This window comes from Crocuta crocuta, unplaced genomic scaffold, assembly GCF_008692635.1.
Source record: "Crocuta crocuta isolate KB4526 unplaced genomic scaffold, BGI_CrCroc_1.0 scaffold317, whole genome shotgun sequence".
NCBI lineage: Eukaryota > Metazoa > Chordata > Mammalia > Carnivora > Hyaenidae > Crocuta > Crocuta crocuta.
In genome coordinates this window covers 1,492,491-1,512,226 of record NW_027530984.1, presented here as the reverse complement: position 1 = coordinate 1,512,226, position 19,736 = coordinate 1,492,491, and the positions used below count along the sequence as shown (strand labels likewise).

The 19,736-nt window shown below is 37.5% G+C and overlaps 1 protein-coding gene across 3 annotated transcripts in view; it reads left to right on the top strand.

The window, feature by feature from the left end:
• ACSS3 (acyl-CoA synthetase short chain family member 3) overlaps window positions 1-19,736 on the top strand; it is a 157,593-nt gene that overhangs the window by 98,272 nt on the left and 39,585 nt on the right. For all 3 annotated transcript variants that reach the window (XM_077770202.1, XM_077770201.1, XM_077770203.1), the window contains exon 9: window positions 3,491-3,594. In XM_077770202.1, the coding sequence (XP_077626328.1) occupies window positions 3,491-3,594 (104 nt within the window). The remainder of the gene's footprint in view (window positions 1-3,490; window positions 3,595-19,736) is intronic.

The following is a 19,736-nucleotide window of genomic DNA, read 5'->3' as shown; positions in this document are numbered from 1 at the left end:
ATTTATTTTTTAAGAGAGAGAGAGAATGAGAGACAGAGGGGCAGAGAGAGAAGAAATCCTAAGCAAGCTCCATGCTATCAGCAAAAAGCCCAGCATGGGTCCTGCTGCGGGGCTCGATCCCACAACGCTGAGATCATGACCTGAGCCAAAATCAAAAGTCAGATGCTTAACTGACTGAGCCACCCAGGTGCCCCAGGAGTTAGTAATATTTTATTAAGTATTTATTATAAGAATTAATTTCTTATTAGTCATCTTCTATTCCTAAATCACTGTATACAGTATGTTAATGTTCAATAATGTTATACAATTGGGAGTCTGTAATTGACAAAAGTTATAGCTTTGGGGGCAGTTTGAGGAATTTGTAATAAAAAAGTAGATAGTTTTTAGCGTATTAAGGGAAAGGAATTATATATAGTACTTTGACATTTTTGTAGATCACCAATCATCTCACAATTTTTCCTCTGTTTTAGTAAATAATAAATGATTTTAATGGAAATTGAAGAGATTGTCTGACATGCAGAAAAGCCAGATAGCACTTTTACTACCCATTATGGAATATCATCTTTCTATATTGCTTATTAGTGCCAGCATGAAGATTGCTACCATAATGATAAAAATGTAGTTAAATTCTAAGAAAAATAAGTGATAGAATTGTACCACAAAACTGCAATAATAAATACTAAGTTGTAAAATATGTAATACGGAAATTTGTCATCAGATGAAAACTCAATACTAGTTAATAGTTTATCATTATAACCAATTAATTAGATTAATTGTAATTTACTTGACTGGGGGAAAAAGCCAAAAACTTAATAATTAAAAAAACTTGCAAAAATGGTGGTAATATCAAGATGTTGGTTGACCTTTGGTTAGCCAAAAATTATTTTGTATTATGTGTTAATAATTTTAATTGACAATATTTTACACCATGTTTTCAAAAATATATGTAATTCTAGATCTGCAGTTACATGTATAAACTAAACACATGACCATTTGACCCATCTAGAGCTCTTTTGAGTAAGCTGAGACTTGACAGATGATGGAAATATGACCTCTGATATCTGTTAACACTCTTCCTTTTTATGTTCTTTGCCTACACTGTTAGAATCACCAAACATAACATTTATAAATTTTAATACAAATTATCCATGTGCATAATGCTCATAATCACAAAATTTTTCTAAAATATTAGGAATCTGGGGCACCTGAGTGGCTTAGTGGGTTGAGCATCCGACTTTGGCTCAGGTCATGATCTCACGGTTCATGGGTTCAAACCCCGCATTGGGGTCTGTGCTGACAGCCCAGAGCCTGGAGCCTGCTTCCGATTCTGTGTCTTTCTCTTTCTCTGCCCCTCTCCTGCTCATGCTCTGTCTCTCAAAAATAAATAAATATTTAAAAAAATTTTAATATTAGGAATCTGTTTAAAGAAAATGTAATTAAAGTAAATTCACATTTCTCAGTAATAGGATTATCAACAATATGGCCTTTATATTTAAAGTTTTGTCTTGTGTGTACATGGCATCTAAAATCACAAATGTGTTGACTTCATTTTATACTTTAAAACTACACACTAATCTTTTTTATATTTTAGCCTAGTTTTAGTAATTTTATGTTTAAATATGTGTTTTATTGTGCTTTATCAGTTTTGCCAAATGAGGTCATATTTGATATCCACATTTTAATCTTAAGCAAATTATAAATGAATATACATTTAATTTATACATTTATATATATATGTTTATCTCAAGTTGCAAACATATATATATAGTAAAAAAATCATTTTTTTCTAGTCTCTGTCTCTTATTATTCTCCCTTTTTGCTTTCTTATTTTCATCCTTTTTCTCTGTTTCCCTTGAGTGCTCTTAAAGATTTAAATTATTACCTAGCAGCCTTGCATAATTTGAGAGGTGACTCACCAAAATGATTGATCCACATTATTTAAATGGTTTCTTAACAAAGACTAGTAATGGGTTCTTTTCTGATCTGAAAGTTGAAATTATGTTTCTCTGTCTTTACATTATTTTTTCCTGATACTTTTTTCCATCACGGTTATTCCTACTTTGCTTCCCTATTTGTCAAACATACTCTAGATTCGCCAGACAGCAATTTTGGCATGATTTGCCATCCGTTATTTTTGTACTGCACTCAGTTTGTGTTATCTCTACTTGGCCTCCTAGACCTACTAATTGAATCAGTGAAAGAAAGCCAAGTGGCTGCTCTTAAGTTCTTTTGCTTTTATGTTATTCATTAAAAATTTCCTAAAATAGCCAGAAACTTTCTCTCAAGTCACTTTTCCATTGTCTCTTTTCACACTCTAACAAAACAACATGCTTCCTCTTTTACTTAGGAGAATGAGTCAAGCTGACAAAAGTTTTACCTATACCCCACCTCTCTACTTCATTTTCCTGAGCTTCTAGAAATGTTTATGTACCTAAAAGTCCCAGGTAGTTTTTAATTGATATTGACATCATGAAGATGAATGCTCTTAAGGAGATCAGGTCCACTGTGGGAAATAGACAAGAAACAAATAAGTATATGTATGCTTATACCCGAGAGGAGAAATGTATATTGTTGAAGCATAGAGGTGGGAATATCTGCATCTCCATGAATCTTCGTGAGATGATAAGGGAATTGTAAGAAATCTCCTGTGGCTAATATTACATTGTTTAGGATGAGTAAGCAGGTTTATATTTATTTGATTGATTTTTACTTTGATAACAATGAATTAACTCTTCATACTTACATTCCTTTTTTGACAGAAAGACCATAGAAACATTGAGAATGAAAGAAAAACAATATTTTAAGGAACCACCAGTAGTGTCAACTCAATTCCATTTATCTATTTCATCCTGTCTATTCTGTGGCATGGTGCTCGCTTTAATAACCTTATATTCCTTTTGATAAGAGTCTTTCTGACCAGGAAAGCCACAATGGTATTTACTTTTAAATAACCTATTTTTCCTATGTATGTCCTTGGAATAAGATAAATATGTACTTGAAATCAGAGTAATCTTTATCAAAGGAACTCACGCAAATGAACAAGAGCATCACATTTATGAGCCTATTTGTTACCTTAGCTGATACTCAAGAGTATATTTTTGTGTATAGACTTAAGTAAAATACAGCAATCAAACATGGAGCTAAAATTAGCAGACATAATGTCAAGGAGGAAAAAGTTTTCCTCTTTGATCATTAGATGACTATGACAGATACAGTACAAGGATCAATTTAATTGCCCTTCTCAAAACTGAGAAGCTGTAGTTGTAAATTCTTTGGAAGCACCTTTCTTCAATGTTGTGATGTCCATTTGGTTACATTTGGGTCAAAACAAATAATCCTTCTTACCATTCTATGATATAGTGATAATATGGCTGTTTTCCTTGATGGAATTAATGTAGTTGGATTCTCGACTGTCTAAAAAAATGAGAATGAAATTACTTAGAATTATTTTCAAGAAATAATTTGAATTCATGCTTCCTCTTATATTCAGGTTCAAAACACTGTTTGTGGCTGGAGAACGATGTGATGTGGAGACCCTGGAATGGTCCAAAAAGGTCTTCAGGGTACCTGTCCTAGACCACTGGTGGCAAACTGGTGAGCATTTTCTAGACATGTACAGAAATATTGCAGAAGTGTTCAAAAACGCTGCAAGGATTGGAGGAGACCCTGAACTATTACCATCAAGCATAAATTCAATTGGTTCTGGCTTCAGTAGAAATAAGCAATTCTTTGGTTATCCTTTTGTTAAAAATGTCTCTGTAAATGATATCAATGACACCATTTTCTTGGTCCTTAAGTATAAAGTATTGAAGATCTTGCTTGTTTCTCCTCCTCTTTGTTTTGGCTATATCCAAGAAGTCACTAAACCTCAGATTTTCCTTTGAAGTGGTTGTTAGATTCATATCACCTCAGCGCTCCCATTGCCTTTGAGCTGTGGCAGCTGCATTATCATCTGCCCCGTTTTAAATGACCCTCATCACTCATCTCTGGTCTCTCTGCTTTGCTGTATACCCTGCACAGTGTTCCCAGAGTATTTTTCTCAAAGCAGTGTTTCTCTCATAAGATTTTCTGTGGTTCTCTGGATCCCTTCTTGTATTCTATAAAATTAAATGTATCTTTCTCCAAAACATTTATCATTATATATGCAATTTGTTTATTTACTTATTTGATTTATTCTGTTTTCCTCCAGCTAAGTGATCATTGGGAAACAAATTGTCATAGTAAGTGGATGTAACATAAAATTTGGTACAATTTTTTTAAAAAACCCACCTTTCTGCTGCTTCTGGTTTTTTTAAGATCATTTGTTTGTTTGTTTGTTTGTTTATTTATTTATGAGAAAGGGAGAATATGAGTGGGAAAGGGGCAGAGAGAGAAGGAGAGAGAGAATCCCAAGCAGCCTATGTGCTGTCAGCCCAGAGCTCACCATGGGGCTCAAACTCACAAACCATGTGAGATCATGACCTGAGGTGAAATCAAGAGTCAGACGCTTAACTGATTGAGTCACCCAGGAGCCTCTGGAGGTACATATTTTAGTTGAATTCTATGTAGTTTAACAAATTAGATCAACCCTTTTAGATTAATGTTTTCAGAATTTTCATCTTCTGAGCAATTGGGGCAGAGGATCAAATTTGAATGAAAAAAGGTAGAAAAAAATTTATTTGCAAAGATTAAGTCTGATTTTAAAACCAATAGAGTCTAGAAAATCAAGTGCGTGACTAAAACTGAAGTTCAGTGTTTGCTATTTTAGAACTCTTTGATTCTGATAAATGATACTTTTTACATTATCTTCTTGGTTATTGCTCTTTGGAAAAACATGTTTTCCATAGCTTTTGTAATACAAAATATAAAATGAATGATCAGAGTGGGATACAGTTTTCTTAAGTAAAATGCAAATCAGAAAGAGTTTCTATCTCTCTAGTTTTATTTGCTAAGGGAGAAATTTTTTATCTAAATTCTGATTCATAACTATTTAGGAAATAAAAATAAGACTGAATTCAGAGAAAGAGCAGTGCCATATGTAGAAATATATAAAAACAAGTGCAGAATGTTGCCTCTGCAAGGAAGAGTATCTATAGGATTGATGCATCCCCTTATTCACCAGGAAAATTGTAATAGTTATTCTCCTAGGCAGGAAGAGTAAAATATCTTGTGAACTTTAAGATGATTTTCCTTTCTTGGTCAAAATGAGGGGTTGTTTCCAACAGAAGAGTATTGTTTTTCCCCCATTACAGGTGACTATGCCAAAGCCTACTGAAGGAAACCAGCATATTAATATACATAAAATTACGATTCTTTTTTTTCTTGTTAATATCTTTGTACATAATAGCTTGGGCAGATGTATGTAGTTGGTGCATCCAGGCTTACCAAAAAGCTTACTGACACCTGGCAAACAAATATAGGAGGTCCCTGGTGGGTACTGAGTTTCACGTGAATTTGCAATTTTTTCTTTAATGTATTGTTCAGAGAAGATTAATAGCAACATCATGTCAGTGTGACATCACTTTAATCAGGTTTGAATTGGTGCTCAATACTGTGGAAAACATAGTGGGTTTCTACTAATAATGACTGATTCTCTCCCCTCCCATCTGATTTTACGAAATTTGATATTGTGTCCAACTAAAGTACAGAAATACAAACATGTGGAGAAGTAGGTAGGTAGCCAGTCAGGTAGAGAATTTTGTACTTTATAAATGAAATTCATCCTAGGTGATGCAGATGTCAGCTACTAACAAAATCTCATTAGGATTTTTATTCATTTGCATAGAAGGCATCAATTCATTATTTTCAAAGTTGTATGCTATGGTAAGTAACTGCAAAGTGATATTCAAGTTTAATGTTTGAAGCTGCTTTTTGAGAGAGAGAGAAAGAGTGTGAGTTGGGGAGAGGGGCAGAGGGAGAGAGAGACTCTTAAGCAGGCTCCACACTTGGCATCTAGCCTGACATGGGTCTCAATTCCATGACTGTGAGATCATGATCTGAGCTGAAACTGAGAGTTGAGACACTCAACCGAATGAGCCACTCAGGCGCCCCCCATTAACCTTTTTTAAAGTGATATCAAATTAATGTTAAATCACCAGGGGAAAAAGGCAAGTACTTTGTGGGTTATTATTAACTTTTAGGAAAAAGAAAGGAAAATTCGATGTGTTTGGCACAGTCACAAATTTCCTATTATTTACATATTAAATAGAGGGGACATGTCCACAAGAGGGATGCCAGTGAAAACCTGATAGCATTTGAAGGCATGTTAAGCTTTGGCCAAAGACATACTTTTCATTTCATATTTCAGGTTTTCTACAGGATCTTTTCTCTTGTTATTGACTTAGAAATTGATTTATTATATAATTGTCACTTTTATGAGCCTTCCATACAATGTATAATTTATAAATTTGCTCACTGATTACATTAGTATATGTGTACAAATTGCTGCTTAGAAACTGTGATGTATGATTTAGAATTAATTAGGAATATGTTAAGTAACTAAAATGTATGAATAAAAGTTGATTAATTCCTGTACTTGAGTTATAAGATGGCATTCGGCAGTCAATCCATTTCATTACCGTGTTGTTTTTGTTAGGTTAGTGAAATTTGTATTAGCAACAACAGATTTCTAGTGACTTACGTTCTCTTTTGGCCCCTTGATATCAACATTCTTTAATGTTTGATTTATTTTTTTTTTAAAGATTTTTATTTATTTCTAGGAGAGAGAGAGAAAGACAGCGTGAGCAGGGGGAGGGTCAGAGAGAGAGGGAGTCATAGACTGAAATAGGCTCCAGGCTCTGAGCTGGCAGTCAGCACAGAGCCCGACGCGGGGCTCGAACCCACTAACCGCGAGATCATGACCTAAGCGAAAGTCGGACGCTTAACCGACTAAGCCACCCAGGCGCCCCTTTAATGTTTGATTTAAATAATATCTAAGATTCTAAACTGAGAACTAATCTGTGGAAAATTTGAGGACCAATCAACTCCTTGCAGGAGCATTTGAATAAAAGACTTTTTGCTATTCAGCATGGTTGAAATATTAAGCCTTTGTTTTGGATTGTGCTAATGTAAACATTTAATGCTTTCATAAATAAAATTTGTCTCGCTAAATTTAGATAGGAGCGTTGTGTCTATTTGATTCATAAATCTGAATAAAAGACAAATTGCTGTCATTCATTCAGATTTTTTATCTTCACAGTAACCTATCCATATAATGATTGAAAATATCTGCATAATTCACTGAATCTTTCATTTTCTTTTATACATAAAGAGAAACAGAGGTACTACAATCATAATTTAAAAAGGAGAAATTAACGGCGCCTGGGTGGCTCAGTTAGTTAAGCATCCAACTCTTGATTTCAGCTCAGGTCATGATCTCATGGTTGTGAGATTGAGCCCCATGTCTACCTCTGTGTTTGCAGTCTGCTTGGGATTCTCTCTCTCTCTCCCTCTCTCTCTCTGCCCTTACTGCTAGTGCATTCTCTGTCAATAAATAAATAAATAAACAAGCATTTTAAAAATTTAACAAAAGAAAAAGGAGAGATTAAGAGAATAGACAGTCATCCCATTAAGATATGGTAATTCATGGGCAAAAATAAATAAATAACCAGCCAGAACTTCATTATCTTCAAGTGTACAATCACCAGATAAAACACTCTACTGTTATTAATCATTTTTAGCTTTTCCAGAAACGAGATACAAAGCACAATTTTAGAAAGCACTGTCTGTGCAGTGCATGGTGTCCTTTTCGGGAAGTTGTTGTTATTTTTCTGACTAAAAATAAGTATAAATATCTATTTTTTAATGTTTATTTATTTTTGAGAGAGCAAGTGAGAGAGCGCACGAGTGGTTAAGGGGCAGAGAGAGGGGGAGGCACAGAATCTGAAGCAGGCTCCAGGCTCTGAGCTGTCAGCACAGAGCCCAACATGGGCCTCGAACTCATGGACCGTGAGATCATGACCTGTGCCAAAGTCGGAGGTTTAACTGACTGACCCACCAGGCACCCCTGACTGAAGACAACTATAAAGGAATTATTTTCTTTATCAGTGAATGGCCAAGTACAAAAGAAAAAAAATCCTTAAATTTCAGAGACTAACTACTAAAACCAAACACAGTAGACCTTATTCTTTTTTGAGGTTTTCTCCCTCTCCTCCCCTTCCCTCTCCTTCCATTCCCTTCCCTCCCCTCCCCTTCCTTCCCCGTCCCCCCTCTCCCTTTCTCTTCCNCTACCCCCTCCCCTCCCTTTCCCTTTCTCTCCCCTCTCCCCCCTTTCCCTCCCCTCTTCTCCCCCCTCTCCTCCCCTTCCTTTTTAATGTAAGACATATTTAGAAAATATTGTAACAGGGTGTTCCCTGGTGGCTCAGTTCATTAAGTGTCTGACTTCAGCTCAAGTTATGATCTTGTAGTTTATGAGTTTGAGCCCTGCATTGGGCTCTGTGCTTACAGATTGGAGCCTGGAGCCTACTTCAGATTCTGGGTCTTCCTCTCTCTCTCTGCCTCTCCCTCGTCTGTGCTGTCTCTCTCTCAAAAATAAATATTTTAAAAATGATTGTAACAGAACTGTTTGGCAGGCCACTTTTTAATATTATTTAGGTAGAAACACTATTTTTTCACATGCTATCAGTCAGTTAATTAAAGACAATGACTGTGAGGTTAGAATACTCAAGTTTCACAAAGGCTTTAATAAAAAACAACTTGGTAAAGGGTTGAGATGAAAGAGATCCATGAGTCTTTCCATCTGCTGTCAGAATATTGTCTGTGTGGTTCCCATCAGAAGATACAGAACTTACATTGAAAGTATTTCAAGTACCCAAGTAGTGATGCACTAGTTGAAATGATGTAATAGCTACCAACTTGAGCAGCACTGGGTGATTTTGTTGTTTGTTTACTTGTTTTTTTTCATTCTCTTTAATGAGGGAATAAGATTCTTCATAGTCTTTGAGAAACCCAAAGGAGGGATTTCAGTGAGAAAACAGTACTCATCTAATAGATTGAGACATTGGTGACAATTAAGTTATTGATCTTACTTTATCTGCCTTGAGCCATCTTTGCTGAGTTCTTATGTCTCAGAGTAATCACAGTATTTCTCTCTCTGTTTGATTGAACTGCTGCAGTTTCAGTTGCAGTTGCTAGTTCTGAAGTCACTATGTTCTATATATAGACTAAATCTTCCTCCTTTGAGAAGGAATCTGATAATTTTGGATTTTATTAAAGTGGATTCAAAGCCTCCAGCAAACTTCAGTCATGCCAGTTCTTAAATCAAAATCATTGATTTCAAAAGCACACCCTCCCTAGTACATTATTAAGATGTGTCAAGGCCACTTGACACAATAATCCTTATTTTTGCACAGTGTAGTAGGATATACTTCCTAAGAACAGACAACTTCGACCACAGTTTTAACTGCAAAAATTAGTTAGGTTGACCCAGTTCAGTCCCTATCCTTAGGTTTATGGTGGACAAGATCCATTAGCTGAGGATTTTTTAAAGACAGCAATACATTTTCTTTACAAAAACCAAAAGTGCAAAATGGAATAGTAATTACAGTTTAGTAATAATTATCCAAAGCAGAGATCTCTGTGGGAAATGGTACAGTTTCAAATGTATGTAGTACTGTCTCATTCCTGCTAGGTGGACTAATTGTGAAATAGCCAACATTTGAGGAGTTGATAGGTGGGGTATCAAAGTTGAAGCCACTTGCTGTTTTGGGTCATCCTCTTCCTTCATTACCCTGCTTTCTCAGACATTCTGTTAAGTTAGTATATTTTTGCTGAGAGATTCCAATCTGTCAGTCTATAGTCCTAAATTTAGTCTACAGTAGGGACTTTTCTTCATCTTTGGAATTCAACATTGGAAGCGTATGACTCTTGTTATTTCTGCCTTTTTAAAATATTTTATTTACTTTTTGAAAGAAAGCGTGCGAGCAGGGGAGGAGCAGAAAGAGAAGGGAACAGAGGATCTGAAGCTGGCTCCATGCTGACAGCACAGAGCCTGATGCAGGCCTGGAACTCATGAACTGTGAGATCATGATCTGAGCCAAAGTCTGATTGCTCAGCCCAGGCTCCCATATTTCTGACTTTTTTTTTTTTAAATTTACAACTATGTGCAAAATTTATGACTTTCTTCTAACTTAAATGTACTTAACTTGTGCCTCATCCAAAATCTTGTATATTTTATTCCAAAATGCTTTTCTAAGACTAAGGGATAAGAGGCTCTACATGGCTGACATGACAGTGAGGAAAGCACTTCTTGGTGACTTACCTTGAAGAGTCTATCTTTATTTAAAACATATTCTCTGTAGTTTGGGGGCCAAGAGCTACTGGCAAAAGTTCATGGGACTGCGGATCTCAGAGTGAGATACATATGTACAACCAAATCCACTTTCCTAGGTTTACTTTCAGACTGTTACTCCTTGCTTTGGGGTTTTACTTAATGTCTGACTCAATCAAATTCAGGTGATATGGCTTCATTAAAGTACAGGCCTGTATTTTCAAAGACAATGGATTGTACTAAACTCTTGAAATACACACTGTGGAACTCATTTTTTTTAATGTTTTAATAATTTCTGAGAGAAAGAGACAGCATGAGCAGGGGAAGGTCAGAGAGAGAGGGAGACACAGAATCTGTAACAGGCTCCAGGCTCTGAGCTGGCTGTCAGCACAGAGCCCGACGCAAGTCTCAAACCTGCGAATCGCGAGATCATGACCTGAGCCAAAGTCAGATGCTTAACTGACTAAGCCACCCAGGCGTCCCCACACTGTGGAACTCAAAGGACTGGGTTGAACCGCACTGGACTGGCAATGTTTTTGTCCGATGAATGGGGCTGTCCAGGATACACTGTATGCTACTTTCAAATAGTAGAATGCAGAGTCTTTAGTGATGTGAATGGATTACTACTGTCTGCTGCTTTTTTTTCAATGTAATAGTGAGAAATAAATTCATCTTCTTTTTCATTCATGGGGAAGACATTTTACATAGTTTATTTAGCATGAGAAGTTGTGATTGGGGAAAAAACAGTTTTAGGGATTCAGTGGCTTCTCAGCAATGTTCAGCTAGGGATGCTGACAGTATCCATCTGGTGAGAGAGAAAAAAGTCCTGATGCCATCTTTGTTGCCTGGCAACAGGATTTTGTTCTCATTTAGAGCAATCTTCATTAGTTTAAGGTAGGTAATTTTTACTGATAATTTGAGAAGCAGGAGCTTAGAGGTAAGCTACATGAATGTGATTCATGGAAGGAATAATCTCTTGTCAAACGGAAGGCAGGCTTCACAAGGCTTTTCTTTTTGAAAGTGAATAACTGTTTACAAATTGTTAATCCATCTGAAAATGAGTCTTCAAGTCAAATACCAGCCTTTGAATCAGACATTGTCATCTTTATAGTATGATAATGTAGAAAGAACATCTGGTATTTTTTTTTCAAATATGATTACATGAAGTAGTTTGGATACATATAATTGCTTTTTAGAATATTTACTTGTACTCATTATTGTATTAGTGGTAATGTTTTCACAAGAGACTAAACACTGGGAAGTAGACTAATGATATAAAGTTGGCTTGGCCTTTGAAATGTCATCCATTCTAATCCTCCTACCTTGGGCAAGAATCACATTTAATCCACTCTTGAAAAGTGAAAATATGTTATGGTTTTGTCAGTCTCTACAATAAAAAAGAGTTCCTAAGCCCTTCCTTGATAAATCTGACTGTCTGGAAATTTGATTTTCCCCCTTTTGCCTCTAAACCCCTACATGGTGGGTCCATTGACCCCACAAAATAGTTCCCAATCCCTCTTGTGCTGTCCGTTTAATTTCAAAAACCACAGGTGACTGTTCTCCTTGGAAAAGCATTGTCGGTAGTGAAAAGCGATGCTGAATGCTAACAGGACTGCCTTTCAGTCCTGGTGCCACACTCATGCTATAGCCATCGGCATGGCCTTGATCTTCTGCTTGCACTTTATCTCATGGCCTTTAGAAAGCTTGAAGTGAAATGAAATATGTACAAACAATGCAGCAGAGTTTCTGACCTATAGGAGCACTCAGTATATATTTTCCTTTTCTTTTCCTTTCTTTGAATCACCTTTCATGAATATAAAGACCATCTTTTGCCTCCTGGCCTGTAGACAATCCAGATTCAAGAAAACTTGGAACATGAGAGTTCAATTTATACATGAGAAAAAGTAATCATAGAGAGTCTAATATCCCGGAGTCAACTAGCTAGTTGAGATTAGAGTGGAAACTCTCATTGCTCTGTTTTGTTGCCAGTCCTCCCTTCCTATGTCTTATCGTTATGCCTTCATTAATTCAGCATTTCTTATCTAACGTAACTGCAGGTTATTTATGAGTTTCTCTACAGTTAGCGGCAGTAAGGGGCTGGTAAGGGAGGAGGATAAGACTAGAGCTCAAATTAATGGTCTGCTTCCAGGACAAAAGTTAGGCTGCTTTGAATTAAGTATTTTAAACTGTAATCGTACCATCTCGTGAGCACAAAAATTAAATTGATTTTCTTTCACCGGTGTACATCTCACTGTTCTGCTTTCTCTCTGCTACTACCATTCAAGTTATTTATAGCACACTGTATAGATTCAGAAGTGGAGAGAATGGTTTCTTTACAAATTGCTTTTATGCCCATCATGATGCTGTGATTAATATGACTCAGCGGTACCAGGCTGCTGAACTGATTGATTTCCAGGACTTCAGCTCTCTGCATGGGCTACCAACTTCTAAATCCATATTGCTTAAACATAGTGTTTCTAGAACCACAGTGTGTACAGAATGGGAGATTTTCGGATGCAGCAGGAGCTCTTATTGACAGAGATGGGCTTTGTGAACCTGCCACTGTGTTCTTCCTCTTAATGCTCACTCACATCTAGTCTTCTTTCTGCATTGCCTTTCTTTTATGAGCCAGAACCCTGGGGTTGTCCTGGACATCTCCCTCTGGCTCTTTGTCCATACTCAAACAATCACCGAGACCCTCTGACTCTGACTATAACTCAGATTTGATCTCATCTTCCACACTTGCTAGCCCTTCATCACCACCCACAGCTAACTGACTTCTGCCCTGGATTGAGATCCCCAGTTCAGTGTTCCTGTCTGCAACTGAAGAGATTTTTGTAAAATGCAATTCTGAGCAAATCACTTCTGCTAAAACCCCCATTTTTCCCATTGTTCCTGGGATGATATCCAAATTTCTTACCCTGGCACAAAAGCACTTTTTGATCTGCCTCTGTTCATCTCTCTGACTTTGTCTCTTGTTTGCTTCCTTGTCCACCCAACACCCCTGAGCTTTGCTCTGCTGAATAGCTTGCAGTCAATCCCTTGATGGTCTAACTTCTCAACCTTTGAACATGCTGCTATTTCTGTTTGGCATGTCTTTCCACCCTTCACACTGCCTTCCCATTAAAAGAAATGCTTTTCACTGAGAATTCCATAAATATGTATTGAAGGACTGACCTTTTAATATCATTCTCGGGATAAGAAAATGTTGGAACAGAATTATAATTATAATGTACAGCTTTCTCTCTTCTGAGTCGTCAATTTCTCCCACTTCCTGGTTCATTTTGGGATTGCATTATTCTGTGATTTGCTATTTATTTTTTTAAGAGCTTTGACTTTAATAATGGGAACTGGAGCCTAAACCCATGTAAGAAGTAGTAAGCAAACAATTCCTGAGCATAAAATGTCAGGGACTAGACTGTGTTTGGTTCTGCTGATTCAAATGATTCTCAAGCACTCAGGAAGAACCTGATTTCAACTACAGACAAAGAAGGTGTTTTCATATAATTATGTGAACAATTCTTTTTGAGAATTGCACTCATTCTCTTTTGGAAGAATTTATAATATTTTTAGTGGCAAGTGTGCCAAATGTCTATTGCTGTATTGAAAAACAAACAAACCGGGGCTCCCAGGTGGCTCACTTGGTTGAGCATCTGACTTCGGCTCAGGTCATGATCTCAGTTTGTGAGTTTGAGCCCCACGTCAGGCTCTTTGCTAAAAGCTTGGAGCCTAGAGACTGCTTCGGATTTGGTGTCTTCTGTCTATGTCCCTCTCCCACTTGTGCTCTGTCTCTCAAAAATAAATAAATGTAAAAAAAAATTAAAAACAAACAAACAAAACCAAACTACTCCAAAACCTAGCAGCTTAAAACAACAACCATATATCATGGTTTTATGGATCAGGGTTATGGGCAGCAATCAACCAAGGGTTTTAGACTGCATGTACTCCTCTTTTTTTTAAAAAAAAAAAAAAGGTTTATTTATTTATTTTGTGAGAGAGAGGGCACCCGCACATAAGTTGGAGGAAGGGAAGAGAATCTTAAGGAGGTTCTGCACTGCCAGCAGAGTCCAACACAGAGCTCAAACCTACAGACAATGAGATCATAACTTGACCTGAGTTGAAACCAAGGATGGACACTTAACTGACTGAGTCACCCACATGCCCCACACTCCATGTACTCCTTACTGAGACAACTCAGACATACAGACAACTCAGTATTTAGTGGTGAATGGACTGGTCTGGTGGGTCCAAGATGGCTTCACTCTCATGCCTGCGAATGGCTACAAGACTGGAGCCAGTCAAGACTGTTGACGGGAGTGCCTAACAGTGGCATTTTTGGTGTAGAGGATTCAGAGTAATGGGCCATTTTACTTGGTGGCTCAGAGAGGTTCCAGAGATAGTGATCTAAAATTCTTAAGGCCAGTGCCTGGAAACAAAGAGTCACTTCTACTCTTTTCTCTTAGAGCCATCAAAAAGTAGCAGAGATTCAAATAGAGAAGACATAGGTTCCACCTTTCAATGAGATAAGGCTCAAACAAATTGCAGCCGATCTAATCTCCATAGTGTGTAAATTTCAAAGTTGTGGATATAGCCTTCTGAATTGATCAATATAATTTCCCCTTGGCTCACCATTCAGAAATAATCTCTGTCAATATTTTAATGTGTATCTTGCCACGATATATATTTTTGCTCAATGCATACTATTTACATAAAAGAATCATGTTATGCATTCTGTTTTACACATTTTCTAAACAATACTTTTTAAAAATTATTTCTTACCAGACATTTTTCTATGACGTTTGTGTAGCTTTGCATTAATTCTTAATATGGACTAATTTCTATTTTTGGACAGTCTTCTAAATAGCAACAGAAACAATACTGTGATGAATATCCATGATGCTTAATATTTGTGAACTTCTACAAATATTTCCTTGTATATATGCCTTAACATGGAACAACTGGGTTAAAGAGTATGTACATTTTTAGGGGTTTTATAGTTGCCAAATTGCCTTTCAGAAATGTTGTGTTGATCTGTATACACGCTAATACTTATGTAACAGAAGTGATTATTTTTGATTGATGTGGGCAGTCATCTTCCTTTCACCAGCTGACTGGGCCCTACCCTTTCTGCCAGTCTAGTGAATTCTCATGTGACTTGGTTCCCAATGTTCAGAAAAACAGAAAAATCTCTATGTTTGAACCAACAATTCTAATACAGGCTCTGTCTGTCCATGCATTTTCTCATATACAGCTCTCTCAAAACCCCCAATAAAATAAACTTGGCCATAGAACTGAATGTTGTGCAAATATTTACATAAATTTTATTCGCATTGTTGTGATTCATTACTTTTTGTTCAAAAGGCCTCATCAGACTGCAGCATCACTCAGAGCTAAAGCTTGAGGTCTTACAAAGGACTTCTAAGTAGTTTTAAATGATCTGTCTCCTCATTACCTATCTGAGCGTATTCCCTGTTAATACTTTCCTCATTTCTTCTGCTTCAGTAATACTAGCTGACTAACCATTCCACAAGCACGCTAGGAAAAAGCTTACCTCAGGACCTTTGCACTTGTTTTCTTTCTTCCTGGATTCTTTGTCCTTAGATGTCATGTGACACAGGTCCTCACTCATTTCAAGCCTTTACTTAAATGTTACCTTCTCAGGGAGGTCTTTTCTCACACGCAATCTAAAATCGCAGTTCTTCGGCATCACATCACACACCCCATCCATGTTTTCAAAAATTTTCTTAGTGCTTATCACTCCTTAACATGTCATATGTTTTATTTATGTTTTTTATTGTTTGTCTTTCTGGCTAGAATGTGAGCTCCATGACATAGGAATTGTGGTCACTTTTGTTTATTGTTCTATCCCCAGTTCTAATGATAGAATCTAACACATAATAGCTGCTCGATAAATATTTGCTAATAAGTGCAGTGTCCCACCGTTACTTCCATTTGTGAATATAAGAGACTGGGCTCACTATCTGTCACAAGGATTTTTCTTCCTCTGAGACACAGTCTGGTGATTTCTCTTCAGCCCTCCATATTCCACTTAAGAACCTCACAAGTGGTATACTTTTCTATTTCATTCTTATCCTTTTCTGACCAGGAGACATGGTTTCAATTGTCTAGGTTAGTCCTTAGTATTTTTCATTTGTAAAAAGAATATTCCCTTTTCTTCCTATCTTCCTATGCAGTTGGATTAAATGCAATAGCATAAACAAAAAACATTTAGCATAACCCAGCATAATTCATATTTGAAAAAAAATATATGTTCTCATTCCTTTTCTTTAGAGTCAGAATTTTTAGGGAAAAGTCCTCTAAGTAACAGCTCACCAATGCAATAGGTGGAGAGGCAGTAGAGATACTAAAAAAAAAAAAAAAAATGAAGTGTCTCCATTAGCTGTTAATGCAGCATGAATATAAATGTACCAACATAACGTTTTCTTCACAACCTTCAGTTCCCTGCCATCTTCTTCCTGGGTGTCTCTTTCTAAGATTAGGTACCTTTGGAAAGATTTCTCCAAATGAAGCATCCAGTTCTTTTCTTCAAAGAGAATGTTCTGGTTTGTTTAAATGCAGCCATTTCTCCGACTCAGTGTGACATCCAGATTTCCTGTCTTCCTAGATAACTGCTAGCCAGTTAATTATAGCCTGGGCAGTGTGAAGCAGATGTTTTAAGAACATCTTCTCAGTGGGGATTTGGGAGTCCTTAGAAGTTTGGTTCAGGGGGGCCAGCATGCCTGAGGGCTTTCCTCAACCAAAGGCCTATTTCACACCCGGACAAGCCTGAGAGGCAGGGTGACGACAGAGTCCGTGTGCACGAACCTGTGAGCACACAAGTGTGTGATTGCCCTCCAGGTGGGTCAGTACATTCTTTGGGTCTCAGGACATTTACAGGTATACGGAGAGACAACCAAAGTTTCTTTTTTGTTTTTAATTAAAAAAAGATTTTTTTATATATTTATTTTTGACACAGAGAGAGACAGAGTATGAGTGGGGGAGGGGCAGAGAAAGAAGGAGACACAGAATCTGAAACAGGCTCCAGGCTCTGAGATGTCAGCACAGAGCTCGACGCGGGGCTTGAACCCATGAACTGTGAGATCATGACCTGAGCTGAAGTCGGATGCTTAACCAACTGAGCCACCCGGGTGCCCTGAGACAACCAAAGTTTCTATAGCAACCATTATGGTCTTTCTCATCCCCCTTTTGTCCTAACTATGGCTCCCTGTGTAGAGAGTCCCAGGAAGTCATTTCATCTGAATTATCTTTTTTTTTTCATTTCTTTTTAAAATTTATTTTTGAGAGAGAGATAGAGACAGCATGAGCAGGGGAAGGTCAGAGAAAGAGGGAGACACAGAATCTGAAGACAGGCTCCAGGCTCTGAGATGTCAGCACAGAGCTCGACGCGGGGCTTGAACCCATGAACTGTGAGATCATGACCTGAGCTGAAGTCGGACACCCAACTGACTGAGCCACCCAGGCGCCCTTCATCTGAATTATCTTTTACATGTCACTGCCAACAGTTCTTTTCCCAAACCCCCAAATGAATATCAAACTAAAATCAATAAGATACTCAAGTTACTAATGTTCAAAGTATAAACCTACAGTATCTGTTTTAAGTACCCGAATGGAAAATCCTTTTCATTGCCCTTAAAATTGAGTCAAAGTAATCATATAGAAAGATATTCTGTTCATTTATCTTACAATCATTGATTATAACAAAACAGCAGAAGGGGAAAAGATTATAAATATGTAATCACTATACACAGATGTTTAAGAATCTCAGAAGTATGCGTAGTGTCAACTTACTTAGGCAGGACATTCTGACCGTGCTTCGCTAACTCATTCTTGTGTCTTTAGTTAAGATTAGGTTTTATTCCCGCTTCCCCTATCCACACCCTCTCTCTCCCAGTGTTCTAGGAAGAACAGAGTGCTGGCATCTTTCATACGAGTCCACATGAAGACGAGATGAAGCAGAGCGCAGTTAGAGTTTTGTTGTGGTTTTGTGTTTGCTTCTCTTTCAGACAGCAGGTCCTGAAGCCATCGGGAGGTTCATTTGTAGGTTCTGAAGCCATCTCTTGCACGTTGCGAAGAGGCTTTATGGTGTTTAGAAATGTAGACAGTTTGAACTTGAAATGGTTGGAGTGCCTCTAGTGATAAACTAAACTTGATGAGACACACTTTTAACATAGAAGATGTACTTTAGCAGCTGCTTCTCCGCCCCCCAGGTGGAAGGGGGAACATCTCCCTTCCTCGTGCGTCCTAGTAGCTTCTGCCCCTGTCGTCACCTTGCTTTGTCTGTGTATCTTCCTTTATGCGCCTCACTCGACAGTGTTGCTTCCTGTCATCACACCGCTCTTGTCTCTGTCAGTTTTGGAGGACAGGTGAGGGCAGTACCGAGACCTTTTTAAAAAGGCAAAGGGGGAAATGTTACCAACCTTTCTAAGAAGGGGGCTTCCTTCCCTGCTTCACTTGTGTTTTAGGAAGAAAGGACAGGGCTATTGCATGATGGATGGAATGCCATTTCATAAAATACCTGTCTGGCTTTTTTATCATAGTATGAAAGTATTCGAGAATTTTTTGTTAAACATCAGAAATGTCTGCTCTGGCTACTTGCTGCTTCTCCTCAGTGGTGACCATATGGCTTAGCATCTTAAGCACTGGACTGTGACTTAGGAACTGTGTTTTAATGTTCGAGAGGCCATCTTCCGTTATTGATGCCAGCTGAGCCACCATCCATAAAATGTGAATAATAAACTGAGCTACTCTGGAAAGTAAAGAACAGTAATAAATTCTTCCCACCATGCTAAAGTGATAGAAATGTATGAAAAATTATGATGGAAGCCATAGTGGAAAGAATACATTCTGAGTCCATAGGAAGATAGATGTTTTTTAATATTTTGGATTACTCTGGATACAGTTGGTTTGGCAGGTAATCCCTTGGGGACATGTATGTGTATGTTTCTGTGTATAATATTAAGCCAGTAGTGCCAAAATTTTTCACTGTCAATACTCTTATCTGGCTCCTCCAACACACACAAATCTCATATTTAAAAGATTCTGTTAACCCCAAACTTGTGTTTACCGGTAATAACAAATGCATTTGTCCATAAAAATAACCATCTTCAGAACTTATGGATATTGTATGATAGCTGCTATTATTGTGACTATTAACAACTTGAGACTGAGAAAACTAATCTATTGTTTTTGTTAATCAATGTAGGTTAACTGTGGCTAAGTCTCTGGTCTTGATGCAATCATCAGCATACAATAATGTCCTTCCTACCTCCCTTCCTTTCTTCCTTCCTTCTTACCTGCCTGGCTGCTTATCTTTTGTTTTTTTTTTTTTTGTTTTTTTTGTTTTAAATGTTTTATTTATTTCTAGGAGAGAGAGAGAGACAGCGTGAGCAGGGGAGGGTCAGAGAGAGAGGGAGTCACAGACTGAAACAGGCTCCAGGCTCTGAGCTGGCAGTCAGCACAGAGCCCGACG